General features: G+C 43.8%; 1 protein-coding gene across 2 annotated transcripts in view; it reads right to left on the bottom strand.

The window, feature by feature from the left end:
• The window catches only part of TTC7A (tetratricopeptide repeat domain 7A), a 184,363-nt gene that overhangs the window by 53,490 nt on the left and 116,834 nt on the right, over positions 1 to 14,039 (bottom strand). For both annotated transcript variants that reach the window (XM_044428394.1, XM_044428395.1), the window contains one exon: positions 8,245 to 8,379. In XM_044428394.1, the coding sequence (XP_044284329.1) occupies positions 8,245 to 8,379 (135 nt within the window). The remainder of the gene's footprint in view (positions 1 to 8,244; positions 8,380 to 14,039) is intronic.

Below are 14,039 nucleotides of genomic sequence, written 5' to 3'. Positions count from 1 at the left end.
TAAATAAATAAATAAATACCCTAGGCAGTGCCTTTTATAAAGCACAATATGGAAGGAATCATATTCAAAAAGCTATTGACTAAATAGCATTACTCTTGCTAGTCCTTGGGAATGAAGACTGGCCTGATCCATACAATTATTTGTGATCAGGAAACGTACTGTGTGCTTTCAGTTAATGTCAGTCGTGGAAGGGGAAGATGTGGTTGGGAGCACGAGAGCTCATTGCAAACCGGACTTCTCATCATCATGTTGAGTCAGCAAATACCCATAATAAGGGGAATTTTAAGATTGCATGAAATTGCAGACAAAGTGTTGGGGAAAAGGAGCTATGCAAACTCAGAAGAGAGAATTAACATTTTATCCCTGTTCTATCGGAGCAGCCTATGCTTGGCAAAGTCATCTGAGCCACTTAATACCATGCTGAGAAAATCTGGCAAGATCCCTAACAAACATCCACAAACTCCTACAGTAACATCAATAACCTCGCATGGTCCAGGCAACAAAAAGAGGATCACTAGAGAACAAATTATTTCCCTTAACACTCTCAAGGCATAGACTGTTGATGAAAGAAACAGAGATTCAGTGCCATACTCAGGAATCATCTGTAATTCTGCAGAAGGGCACACACAGAATTTTACATGTGATTCTAATTCTGTATCCTGAGAATAACAGCTTTCAGTAGTTCCTAAGCTGGCCACTTGCACAAACCAAAGAACGCATGACATGGTAAGATAGTCAGCAGGCATGCTTGCGGAATTTGATTTTTGCACATTTTGATATAAACTGACCTGGTTTGTATCTCCGAGACTTTTGCACTTTCTGAATGTTCTGACACAGTTCTCATCCTGAATAATGTATCCAAAAATAAGTTTAAAAAGCATTGGTTGGAAATGGCTCAGAAACTAGCAACAGTAGGACCTTCAGTGTGTTGGCATCTACCCTTTGGTAGATCAAACATGGACCTTTGCTATTTATTTTCAGCAATTTGCTGAAACTTTTTAAAGACAAGCAGTCCTGAGTAGACTAAAGTACAGCCACTTTTTTACTGATGTTCTCTGCTTTTACTGAAAAATTTTTGGGCTTTTGTATTTTAATTTGCTGTACCTAGCTTTGACATATTTTGATCTGAAGTAATTTATTATTTTTTACTAGAGACAGAAACTATATTAAAAGAGACAGGTCTTTGGCATGAACCAGCAGTGTGGTTCTTATGTTTTTAAAATACATGTTTTACTATGAATTTTGTGCAGATTTTAAAAAATACAGACAAATCTACTGTGGAAATAGGGCAGAACAGATATATGGATGAACATGGCCCAGAAATCAAAAGCAACATGGCCCAGAAATCAAGTGATATGCCAATTCCTAATGCTGATTAGTTTAGATTAAGTCCCATCTTTGAAAGGTCCAAATAAAGTTTCAGCAGAACCTTGAACTTCAGCTTTTGTATTGTCCATCTCCAGAGGGATGTTTAAACATCTGGTAAATGCTTGAGTAAGAAATTAGTAGGTCTAATTCACATGCATAAAAACCAGGCAGATGCATTAAAATATCTTGCTGAGTTGGGAGCTAAATAAGGATCACAGGAAGAATACTGCATAAGGGTATTACCATATTTGTCAATCTGTTAGCAACCAACAATATAATTCTAATTTACAAAAGAAAGAGAGGGGAGGAAGGGAAGAAGTGAAGAGCATTTCCAGCTTTTCAACTGCCATGAATCTGCGTGGGCCCATAAATCCTTTTTAGTTGCAACAACTGAATACAAAAATAAAATAAAAATTAAAAGCAGACCTGTAACAAGACTGGATCTAATTGAAAACAACAAAGCAAATTCATGGCAGAGGGCTGTATTTAAAACCCAGCCCATGTATTTGCAAGTGGAATGATAATCAATAAAGATGACATGGAATGTTTAATTTTTTCCAAAAGGCAATTTCTTCTACTTTTTAATGTTGAAACACTACTCTGTACCTTGCTTTTTTAAAAATAAAATAAGACATCCTGGCAGAAACTGAATCTTCCTGAGTGAAGGAGAAGGAAAGTGGTTGATGAGTTAGAAAGCTGAACAGAAAATGGAGAATATATAACTAACAAATAAGAAAACATGTATGAACATGGGGGATTATTTAGGTTTGCAATAAATGTGGGCTTTCAAGAAAAGTAATTTTATGCTCTTATTAATCATTTACTCTCCTTACTGTTGAATCAGTGACATTTCTAATCTATGGAACTAATTTACAGAGAGCTCAGCAGAAATCAGATTGGAAAAATGAGAAACTGTTTGAATTTGACCTGTAAATTTCCACTTGCCTGGATGAGTAAACATCATCTTTAGTCAAGCATCTAGGAAAAAGTATACTTATACATTAGTAAAAGAGTTAGCATTCTTTTTCTTTCAGACTATCTAGGTGCCAAAAATTACTTAGCAAGGTGTGCGTAGGAAACCTGGCTAGACTAAATGTTTATGTGCTAGTCATTTTTCATGTTTGTGCTCATTTGCAAAGCAGTTTTGAATGAGGGAGCAATACCTGCTTAACCACCAAACCTCTCTAATGATCCCTCCCCAGAGGATGACCTCAAGCCTAGATTACCTGATCAGGAGGCCTCATGACCTCTGCACCAACCAATCATACAGTCAGAGGAGGAAATCTCTGTAGACCAGGGGTGGGGAACCCGTGCCCCTCCAGATGTTGGCAGACTACAACTCCAATCATCCTTAATCACTGACCATGATGGCTAGTTCTGACAGACCCAGGGTCCAACAATATTTGGAGGTCCACAAGTTCCCTCACCCCTGTTACAGACCTCCAGGTAGAAAGTGTACAAGACTCCAAATGCAGCGCTGGAAATTCAGGCAGTTCAGCAGAGGTCTTTGAATAAGAGGTTAGGCACAGTGTAGAAAGTGCGACGGTCTCTTGCTCACCACGGACCACACTGGGAGTAATTGCCAAGTTCTGAAGTGGAAGAGGAGGAGGAGGGCAAGTGGGGCTGAACCTCTGAAGCTCCTTCAGAGATGCTCAGAGAAGCTCCTCACACCGAAAGGGAGAGTCAGTCGGCTTTGCAAGAGGCTGGAGGGGCTTCAGGAGGGGAGGGGGAGCAGATGCAGGAGCCAGTCCTTGGCTGGTAAGGAGGCCTCAGGAGAGCCGAGCTGCTCGGCTGGGTGCGGGGACTTCGTTGCTCTCACCATCCAGCTTTTCAACGGCAAGAGTCCCCCTGAGGGAGGAGCCAGTGGCCTGACCAAAAGGAAGGGACTGCAGGGAAGTTTCCACTTTGAAATCAGCATTTTATATGAGGCGAGGCGTCTCCTTCCAGCTTTGGTAAAAGCCTATTCAGGGTTAAACTGTTCTGTCAATGGTGGAGTTACAATAAAAAAACAGCGTTTCAAAGGAGTGTCTTGCGCTTTTGGGACCTGGAGGTAGGAGGGGAAGGACCAACTCACGCCACACAGCCCTGAATCCTTTTATATGAGTATCCTGTTTCCAGCAGTGGACAGCTCGGTGTCCCTGGGAAGACTACAAGCACATGTGAAGCTAACAGCCCTCCTGTTTTGCACTTTCCTCAGCACCTAATATTCAGGGTTATACCACTCTGAACATGGAGATTTCATTTGCCTTTCATGCCAAGTATAAAGTAAGGGCACATTAAAAACATGTGTACAGCTCCATTTTCTGCTGATCTGGACTAGAACTCTGGAGGGAGGTTGGGTTAAAGAGCTTTAATCCTTTCTCCCCTGTTCCCGTCGCAATACGGATTGGGTGCTCCATACCTGCAACATATATTGCCACAGGGTGATCCATTTGCTTTAACGCATCCATGGACAATGGGGTTGGCATGTCGTCGCCTGGCCTTTGTTGCTCCCCTTCCCCCAATTCCTCATCAAAATTCAGTGGCGGAGCAGCGGTGATAGGAAAATAAAAGAGGCCTTTTTAAAAGCAAAAAAGGGAAAGGGAAAGGGAAAGGGAAAGGGGAAGGAAGGAGAAAAAGAAAAGAAAAAAAAAACTGCAGTTTGCTGCAGAAATTTGACAGCATGGTAGCAAAAAGGGTTATTTTAAAACAAAGTAGTTCCTTTTCTAGCCACTGCCATGCTGCTGTAATCTGACAGCAAATGACAGCTCTTCACTTTTACAAGGAGCCTGTCATCATTGACCTGCTGCTGAATTGCAGGGGCAAATTCAGTGGTGCAGACCCTGGCATGATCAGTGGGAGGAAACCCAGCTCTCAGCCCCGGAAAGTTGCCCTCCCCTGTGCTAATGATCTGCGTTTGGCAACATACGTTGTAGGCACAGGCCCCCTCAGCCCAGATTGTGACTGCAGCAGAGGGAAAGCCTTGAAACATCCCCGTGTTCCCAGCAGCCTTTTGATCCAGATTAGTTCTCCTGTGCTTACCTAAACTAAACAAGGATCTTCTCCATGTAGCTGCCTGCTGCATCTTTTAAAGGAACCCATGCTTTGGGTGACCATCACCATACCCCACGGCAGTGAAACCTAAGCTAACCATGTGATGCACTATTTCATTTTATCTGGCCTGAAGCTACTGATGATCAATTTCAATGGGAAGCCCAGAATTCTCTTGTATCATCTCTCTAAACTATTAGTTATTTTATAAAACTCTATCACCATCTTCTCCCATCTGGTGCCCTCCAGATGTGTTGGCCTACATCTCCTCAAATTCCCAAGCAAGCATGGCCATTGTCTGGGAATTGTATTCCAACACATCTGGAATACACATCTGGACACCAGGTTGGGAAAGGCTGCCCATTTCCTTTTTGAGATGGACTAACTAGCACTGGAGGGGCCTCAGTGCAGATATGCGTATATAAAAACATGAGGTTCTTCCCAGGAACTCCTCCAAAGGAGCATGCCTTTCCTGCTGCTGCAGACTAAATTAACATTTTCCTTCCGCTGTCCATCCTGCCAGTCTCTTGAGGCTGTTTTGTTCTCAGCAAGACCAGCAGTGGAGAAAGCAAAAGGCACTGTTTGGACTAGCCAACGTTGGCACCATGTCCAGCTCCAAGATGGCACACTGTCCCTTTAAATCCTTTGCTGCTTCTCTCATGAAGCACGGCATCACCATCTCTGCTTGAGGCACACAAGGAATTAGTTGAGCTTTAGACTTTGTCAGCCCCTACTGACTGTTGAAACTCTTCCAGGCCTGTGTCCAAAGGGAGGATCAAAGCATGCATTTCTTGACCCTACTGCCCAGGCTGGCTATTGGCTCTCCCAGACTAGGAAGGACTACAAAGACTTCCTCTTCAGGCTGGCAATGACTGTATTCATCGTGTCTAAAGACTCTTGGCTTGATGGCTGCTTGCAATCTACCAAATAATAAGACCAATCCTTGGTTCAGAAGAATCCTTTCAAAACAAAATTTCCATTACTGTTTCACCTGCATTTCCCCAAAACTGCAGCAAAGGGCTCATGGAGTACCCAGAACAATCTGCAGAACACATGCAAAATTAGTCCTTGACTTGTATTACTTTTGACAGCCTTTGCTGCTGGACAAGCTATGTTGACTTGCCGTTGATGTACAATGAAAAAGAACACAGCTTAGTGCTGGCTCATGTTAAAGACTGACTGATCTGCAGCTCTGGATGCTTTCCAAAGCAATGTCAAGAATCATTCTTCTTACCACTACCAAGGCAGAAACAATTGGATTTCTGTCCCCAAACTTCAAATGGCTTTTTAAAGTAGATTTCTGCATGGTAAACCATACAGGATCAAAGGCCCAGTCTTCTGCAGGAACTGAAAGTTTCATTTTTGCTTTGCATGCTGGATGATGCTGGGCTTTTGCAGAAATTGTCTGTTTCTTCTATGAGTCAAATTATGAAGCCAACATGTAGAATCCAGTGGCCACCCCAGCATGAAATTCCCAGGGTTCAGATGGGTTCCCACAAGGCTTGGGACAGCAGCTTAACTTTTGCCCCCTCTCTGGTTTCCCAAGAATCTGTCCATCACAAATAAAATATATACATTTCAAATGCTATGTGATGGAAAAAAATAATACACATCACAATTTTACTGGACAAACAGCCAGAGAGTACAAATGTTTTCCATTACCTCACTTTGTTATGCTGCCTTGGATCCCAACTGCAATATATACTGATGATGTATTTATGCCAATATTCCTTTAAGAGGAAATGTCTAATTTGTTCCTTGGAGACAGAAATGACTTGCTCAGTTTTGCAGAAGATTTAGAGAGAGGATGCCAAGAGACTAGATATTTCAGCTTTCTCTTTGCATATATCACATGAAACATAATTGTCTACTTGATAAGGTTTGTACGGATCCACACCGAGGGCATTCAGCCAATCCAGGATCAAGTTACTGGAGCAAGTCTCCTGTGAGTGGCCATATTTGGTAAAGTGATGGGCTCCATTAACAGTACCAGCAATGCCGGCAGAGTGGGGCAGTGTGCTCAAAAAGAAAGGATTTAAAATCATACAGTATTAAGAGCCAAAGGAATTGATACCAGCTTATGAAGCAAGAGTTGTGGGATGAAAAGTATCTACAGAGTAAGAGAAGTGGCTAGAAGACCATCACCAAAGCAATCCTCAGTAGAAGTGGTGCTAAATATCTCATATTGTCCAACTGCCTCTCTTTACCAAGGAAAGCCCATATTTTCTAGCACTCAGTACCTAGTAAATCACTGTCCCCATTTCATCCTCTTCCTTCTTGTATCGTGTCTGTAGGATTATAACCTGCAAGCAGTGGCTGCATTCTTGTCATGCTTTGTATGGTACTTAAAATAACTTTGGGCACTTTATAAACAATAAAGGAAAATGAAAAGCATCCCACATGCCGGAATGAAAAGCCTCTGGATCACAGAGAAGAGTGTATGTGCAAGCTTGTGTGTGTTGGCAGGGTGGGCTTGTAGGCTGCTGAAGCTTACCTGGTGCTCAGTCTGGAAATGCAGAACTACATTTGGCCTCTCCCTTACAAGCCCTTTGCGAGGGAGAGGCCACCATCCTTCTAAATCATCATTTCCTTTACTTAATTGCTGTTGCTCAGGCACATTTGGCAGGACCATGAGAGAAAGGCCATCTCAGTGGTTGCTCCAGAACTTGCTGCCAAGAGAGGCCAAGCTAGCTTAATCTCTGTAGTCCTTCCACTGGCAGGCAAACACGTTTTTTCTCAGGCATGTTTTTGCTGCTGAAGCAGGTGTTCCTCTGGCAGATTTCTGTTATGTGTTGAATGCAGTGTTGTAATGTTGGCCGTATTGTATTGCATTGTATTGTATTCCGTATTTGTAATTATAGAGTTATGCTATGGTATTCATGGACTGTATTGTTTCAATATGGTTTGCTAGCCACTCTGAGCTCCTTTTGAGAAGGGCTGGAATATAGATAGATAAAGATGTATAGATAGAGATAGGCAGAGATACAGTACATAAAGCATTTCTTGTTGCTCTGCTCTACTTTGTCTTATTATTGGGTGTCCTTTAATATATGTGTTTTGGTATTTTAATTATAACTTTCTTATTTTACCTTAATTTTATTCCTAGATTCCTTAAACACTATTTTTAGAGGCAAGGTAGCATATAAATTTAATAAATACATAAATTACCATCAAGAAGTGTTCTCCTAACTTTCAACTGAGATTTTGCTTCCTGTAACTTAATCCTGCTGAACTACTCCTGCCCTTTAGGCAACCCAGAATGGGTGTGTTGAACACATAACAGCAGCAAATTATGGGTTAATTAATGGTTAATCAATCACAGGTTAGTTGTGTAAAGGCTGCTTTGGGACATGCAAACCTGAGCATTATGGGTTATTTGTGGGTTAAACAACCCCCAGTTAACCCAAACTAATTGTAGGTTAACTGTGGGCTATTTTACCCATGAATAGTATCTGGGTTCACATGTCATGAAACAAACCTCCTAGTGGTACAATTGGAGGTTAATTACACGAAGCACCAATGGCACCCATTACCATTATGTTTGAACCAGGTAAGTAAATCTTTGGCCTGTTCTATGCAGCTGCCCTTCAGGCATTTGACATGTGCTGTCATCACCTGCTGCTTGCCGTCTTTTCTTTTCTTTTCCCAGGCAACGCAAACACTCTTTATTTCAGCCTTTCCTCATAGGATTTATTTTTCATATTGGAAACAGGGCTCAGAATCCTGAATTCACAACATGAACTGACAGCAAACCATGACGGTGTTCACCAGTGATAAAGTTCATGCCGTGGGGGTTGTCAGAACCTAAACACAAATATAGCATAAAATATGAAAGAAAATACCTACCAGCCTGCAACCAAATCTGTTCAAGTGTTGTCCAAAGCTGCATCGGCCCTTGCTTCAAGGCAGTGCTGTGCATGGTTACTTCAGACATGGCCTGCTCTAGCCGGGAAGCCGCGATAGAAGATGCTCTTTGAGAGCCTGAAAGGCAAACACACCACTGATGAAACAAACTGAGCCTTGCTGGTTCGTAAGTTAATTCCAATACCCATGATCAGGTAATAGCTTTACAAGGGCCAATGAAATAAGCACAAAATTGTTGGCAAGCTCTGAAATGTATCTCTCTAATTATAGTATCCTTCTTTATCTAACAGAAGAGTGTGAGCTTGTTTCTCTGCCACCATGCAAATCAGTGGTGACAATAAAAATGACCTTGGCGCTATTCCAAAACATGTATGAGCAGGCCTGGATGTAGTAAGTTAAAGAAATTAAAATTCTGCACTCCAAATGCTGCATCAGAACAACCTGAATTTCACAACTATTATATCAAGAAAACATCTCTCTATATATATGCAAAATATTTACATTTATCTATGTTCTTTTGCTATTTTGCATAATTTACTCTCATTTTGCTTTTGTGCAAAAAACAAACAAACAAGAAGCTATGATCTTCAACCACCAGAAATGTTATTCAGAACTTCATTTAGAGGCATTGGCCTCACACTTTCAAGCCTAATTTTACAATAATAAAACTGCCTTGATTTAAAATTAGAGCCAGGACTTATACATTAGACAGTCTCAGGTTCAATCCCTGATATTTCCAGATACAGAGCAAAGTTTAAGGTAGTAAAGCTGGGAAAAAGAACTCTGCCTAAAAATTTGCAGGCACTGTCAGCTAGGGTACTCACCACTGGCCTAGAGGGACTCATATGGTCTGTTAAGAGACCTGATTTAGACAACATGACAACTTACCCTTGTTTGTTATTGAAGTTGGGTTGTCATGTCATGTGAACAGGGGCCGCTTCAATAAGGGTGGTTGATTCCCCCCCCCCCGCAAACAATGCACCTTGCAGTTCCCATGGGCTGCTCTAGGGTTGTGGTCCACCATGGTGGACTGTCATGATGACAACCCTGGGGATGTGCCCCAACATCTGGTGTGCCACCTGGCACAAACTTCCCCTGCTGCTCTTGCCAGCAGCCTCCAAAGTGCCCAAGCGGTTGGGGCGCTGCCAGAAACTTTCCATGGCATGAAGCCTTGCTGGTGGCTCGAGATTCAACCTCTGAAGCTGCCGGCAAGGATGGCTGGGATCCACGAATCCTTGACAAGGAGACACCAGCTCCCTCATCCAAGAGGAGCAGACCTCCCTGCTGGTGGCTGGCGAGATCTGCTCTCGAGCCACTGGCTAGGATATTTGGGAGGTGAAATCTGCCGTGCTTCCCGGTGCTCAGGACAGCAATGCAGAACAGGTCAGGCACCTCCATCCCCTTCCTGAGATGTCTATTTCTGGGCAGGAAGTTCTAGGCTGCATTCCCAGGTTCAGCAGCAGTGCTGCCCCAAGGACAGGGCAGTGCCACCGAGCGGTTCAGGAGACCTTTCAATCAGGGGTCAGGCAAGCTGTTCAGCAGTACTGCCCTGTCCTGGAGGTGGCGCTGCTGCCGCCGGCACACCTAGTCGCTGGTGATCTACTTGGTGGTGCTACCAGGAGGGTCAGGCGTCCTAACCTCCTACCTGAGAGGAGACTCCTTGGGCAGGAAGTCGGAGCAAAGAATCCACTCAGTGGCACTGCCCCATTCGAGGAAGCACCGCTGAGCAGATCAAGCTGCTTCTCCTCCTGCTTCCGTTGGAACAGAAGGCCAGAGTACCTGATCAGCATTCCCATCCTCCCTTTTTTATTCTTCTTCTTTGCTCCCATAGTATAAACAGGGCTCCTGCCCTGAATACCCGTGAGTTCAACTTCTAGCCCCAGCTGTGGGGCTATCTGATAGAGGGAGACAGATCAGTCCCTGCAGGGCTGAATGTTGAACTACAGGAACAGATCCAGGGATTGTGACTGTCAGAGCAAGGGGACTCTTTCCTCCACCTCATGAATGAGGGGGAAGGAATGGAAGGGAGGCAGCAAAGCAGCCACAATGAACCCAACTGTCTGTCAGGCGCATTGTGCATATTTTGCAAAACTCTTCACCATGGCAGTAAACCTCAGATGGTTGTTATATGAACTCAACCAATATAAGGTCATTCATCACTTTCTGAGAACCTGGATTTAATGCCTGGCATCATTTTCTGTGCTCCAGTGAAACTGCAGCATACACAGAGCACAGTAAAAAGTAGCTGCTACAAGAAGATAGAGAATTGCATCCAGCATTTATGTGATGTTAGGAAATAAGTAATTATGATTGTGCAGACATTTAGATCACTCATGGGCCACTGTGCAAACCATAGATAAATTATGTCCTGCCAAAGGGAAGCATTAAAATCTAAGTCCATTTAGCTTCTGCCGAAGCAAAAACACTGCTCACAGAATTTTTCTAAACTCCAAAGGAAAATTCTCTGGTCAAATAAAAGAATAATATAGAATAGCAATAGAGAGGAAAAAGCCCTATACGGCCCCTGCCCCACTTCCACATGTGGGCACCCATCTGGCTGCAGGTCTGCAGCTTTCTAGCTCAGCAAAGGTGACTCAACACGTTAGCGCAACATAGAACTATGCAGGCATAAGACCAGAGGAAATCCTGATTGGTAGCATGGCCATCTCAGCACACTATGGGCAACTCTTCCATTGTATGTTATAGAAGTTATGCAATATAACTTCTATAACATACCACAGAGTCTTGGAGCACCACTGGGGAGACCTTCCAGTTGTGGTGCACTATGGGGAATCCCTTGTTATCGCCACTCACTGATCAGTGAAAACTGCAATGAGCTTTCGAGGGAGAGGCCTTGGGGGAGTAGCTAGCAGGGAGTCTCTTTAGGTGGAACGGCAACCTGCCCAGGCTGCATTAGGACCATGGGCCAGAGGTTCCTAATCCAAGGTTCAAACTCACTCTCCCACGCTCTTTCTCAATGGCCCCATTGCTGAGAGATGCAGTCCATGAGGCCTGGAAAAGGAGAGGAGCTCAGCCCTAGAAACAGCTGCGTTTCCTGCCACCTGCCAGTACCCAGAGCCCCATTCCACCAGGACTCCTCCTCCTCAAAGTCATCAGGGCTTGAGGTAGGGTCAGGAGAAATCACAGCCACCTCAGTCAGGAGCTTTCCCATCACGATTCCTAGAAACATCAGAATGAGAGAGCAGATCCGGAAGTTGTGTGCATGTGTGCGGGGCTCTGTACGAATGTGAGGGAAGCATCGACTGCAGATATGTGGCCCCTGACATGCTTCCAGGGAGTCCATGTGGCCCCTGGGATTAAAACATCTACCTACCCTGTGCTGGCACAAAGCAGCATCAACAGAAATCTTTAACAAGTGATATAAGGTAAATTTTAAAATATGTCAATGGAGGCCTTAGGTAGATTTCTGTTCTGCCTTTTGAAATTTCATCTAGGTCCCATCATGGCCGCCACCTGCACGTCAGGATGTGGAGTGAGAACTGAGTACCATCGGAGGAGCAGGCAGCTCCTACATAGCTGTGTTTAAAATGTAATGTGTTTGAAGCTCAGAGAACCTTCAGTTGCATTGCATTTGGTTACCTGAAAGGTTGCCCCGCACTACCCATGTCTTCTCATGACAGTCAACAGTCATGACTGGAATGAGGAAATTGTCAGTCAACAGACGACTGCCTGAATGAAGGCGATAAAACTACCAGTCCAAACGAGAACTGGTCTAATCACAGAGTACCTTTAACCGGATAGAAATGCACAAGCTCATTATGTACAAGACATTAAGGATCATGTTGGTCAGAAGCGACATCTTATATATAAATATCTATTTCTATGTTAAGAAGCAATGCTGCAATATCCCTTAGATCAGTGGTGGCGAACCAATGCCATGTGTGCCACAGTGGGCACGCAAAGCCCTCTGTTGGCGCACGAGCCAAGTCACCCAAGCATCACCCCAGCAGCCGAGCATGGGATAACAGCACAAACAGGTGCCATGCGCACACTAAGAAAGGAGCAGAAGCGCCAGGCAATGAGGCCACGAGCGGAAACTCATTAGATGCGACTCGTCTGAGCGTTCACATGGCCGGTCAATGTGCTGCCAAGGATATATATATTTGCTTACACTAGCCATGAGTTCTTTTCTTCCAAACTAAAATGTCAGTTTTCAGGTTTTATTACACTGTTGGCACTTTGGGATGAATAAGTGGGTTTTGGGTTGCAGTTTGGGTACTTGGTCCATAAAAGGTTCACCATCATTGGGTTAGGATTAAACAAACGTGGTTTCCTGGTATGATTTGGATGGCTGGAATGGGTTTAGAGTGGGCAGAAATGATGAGCTGTGCAGAAAAAGCTAGTAAAAGAAGGCTTTTTAAAAATGCTCCTATTATCGATGGAATTTTAGCCCTGTATTAGGGTTAGGTGTGTGAACCAGGGTAGGGTTAGGGTTAGAAAAACGTGGTGCCCTGGTATGATATTGATGGCTACAATGTGTTTAGAGTAGGCAGAAATGTTGAGTAGTGCAGGAAAAGCCACTCAAGGGAGGCTTTTTCAAAATCGCCTTCACTTCAATGGCACTTTAGCCCTGCAGTAGGGTTAGGTGTGTGAACCAGGGTAGGGTTCGGGTTAGAAAAACGTGGTGCCCTGGTATGATTTTGATGGCTGCAATGAGTTTAGAGTGGGAAGAAATGTTGAGCTGTGCAGAAACAGCTAGTCGAGGAAGACTTTTCAAAATTGGCCTCTTTTCAATGGAACTTTAGCCCTGTATTAGGGTTAGGTGTGTGCACCAGGGTAGGGTTAGGGTTGGAAAACCAAGTGTTGTTGCACGATTTTGATGGCTGAAATGTGCTTAGAGTGGGCAGAAATGTTGAGCTGTGCAGCAAAAGCTAGTTGAGGAAGGCTTTTTCAAAATTGCCCCTTTGAATCGCTCCTTCTATTAGGGTTAGGGGAGTGCACCAGGGTAGGATTAGGGTTAGAAAAACGTGGTGCCCTGGCATGATTTTGATGCTGTGCCCTCTCTGTCTGCAAGTGAGCCAAGCTGCCCCAGCATTGCCCCTGGAGCCACGCATTGGATAACAGGGCACATAGGGGACTTAAGCATGCTTACAAAGGAGCAGCGGTGTCAGGTGATTGCGTCACGAGCCGCGACTCATCAGCCATGCCTTGCTTGAGCTTGCACATGGCTGGTCACTGCACTGTCAAGGATATATACATTTTGCTTGGACTGGCTGTGAGTTGGTTTTTCTAAACTAAAACCTCAGTTTTCCGATTTCATTGCAGAGTTTCTACGTTGCGATCAATAAGTGGGTTTTGGGTTGCAGTGTGGGCTATCTGTCTCTAAAAGGTTCGCCATCACTGCCTTAGATATTCCAAATGCACCTGCATGGCTTAGATTATATAAAAATGATCTAGCACATAGGTGGAAACAGATTCCATAAGAATCACATATATGATTAATTCCCACTAATGTGGTTTAGTCATCTAAATGTTCACTCAGTCATTTGGGAGCTATTCACAAATAAGCGTGCCTACATGGCTGAGCAAACATCTAAAAACAACCTGCTTGTAAGCAGAGCTATATGTACTCTGGTGTTAAAAAAAAGAGTTTCAAAATTTGATCCCATGGAGTTCAGATGTCAGGAACCAGCAGTACTACTATATGAATCCAGGAACTCATAGGCTACTCTTGATGAGGGCTCTAATGGGTTCAGTGGTGGTTCCCCAGGATTTAGGTGTTCCTAGGTTCTGGAGTGGCTCAGCCTACCCAGTCC

This window comes from Varanus komodoensis, unplaced genomic scaffold (genome assembly GCF_004798865.1).
Source record: "Varanus komodoensis strain SLA01 unplaced genomic scaffold, ASM479886v1 scaffold2, whole genome shotgun sequence".
In the NCBI taxonomy this organism is placed as follows: domain Eukaryota; kingdom Metazoa; phylum Chordata; class Lepidosauria; order Squamata; family Varanidae; genus Varanus; species Varanus komodoensis.
This window is presented reverse-complemented; position numbering and strand designations above follow the sequence as displayed.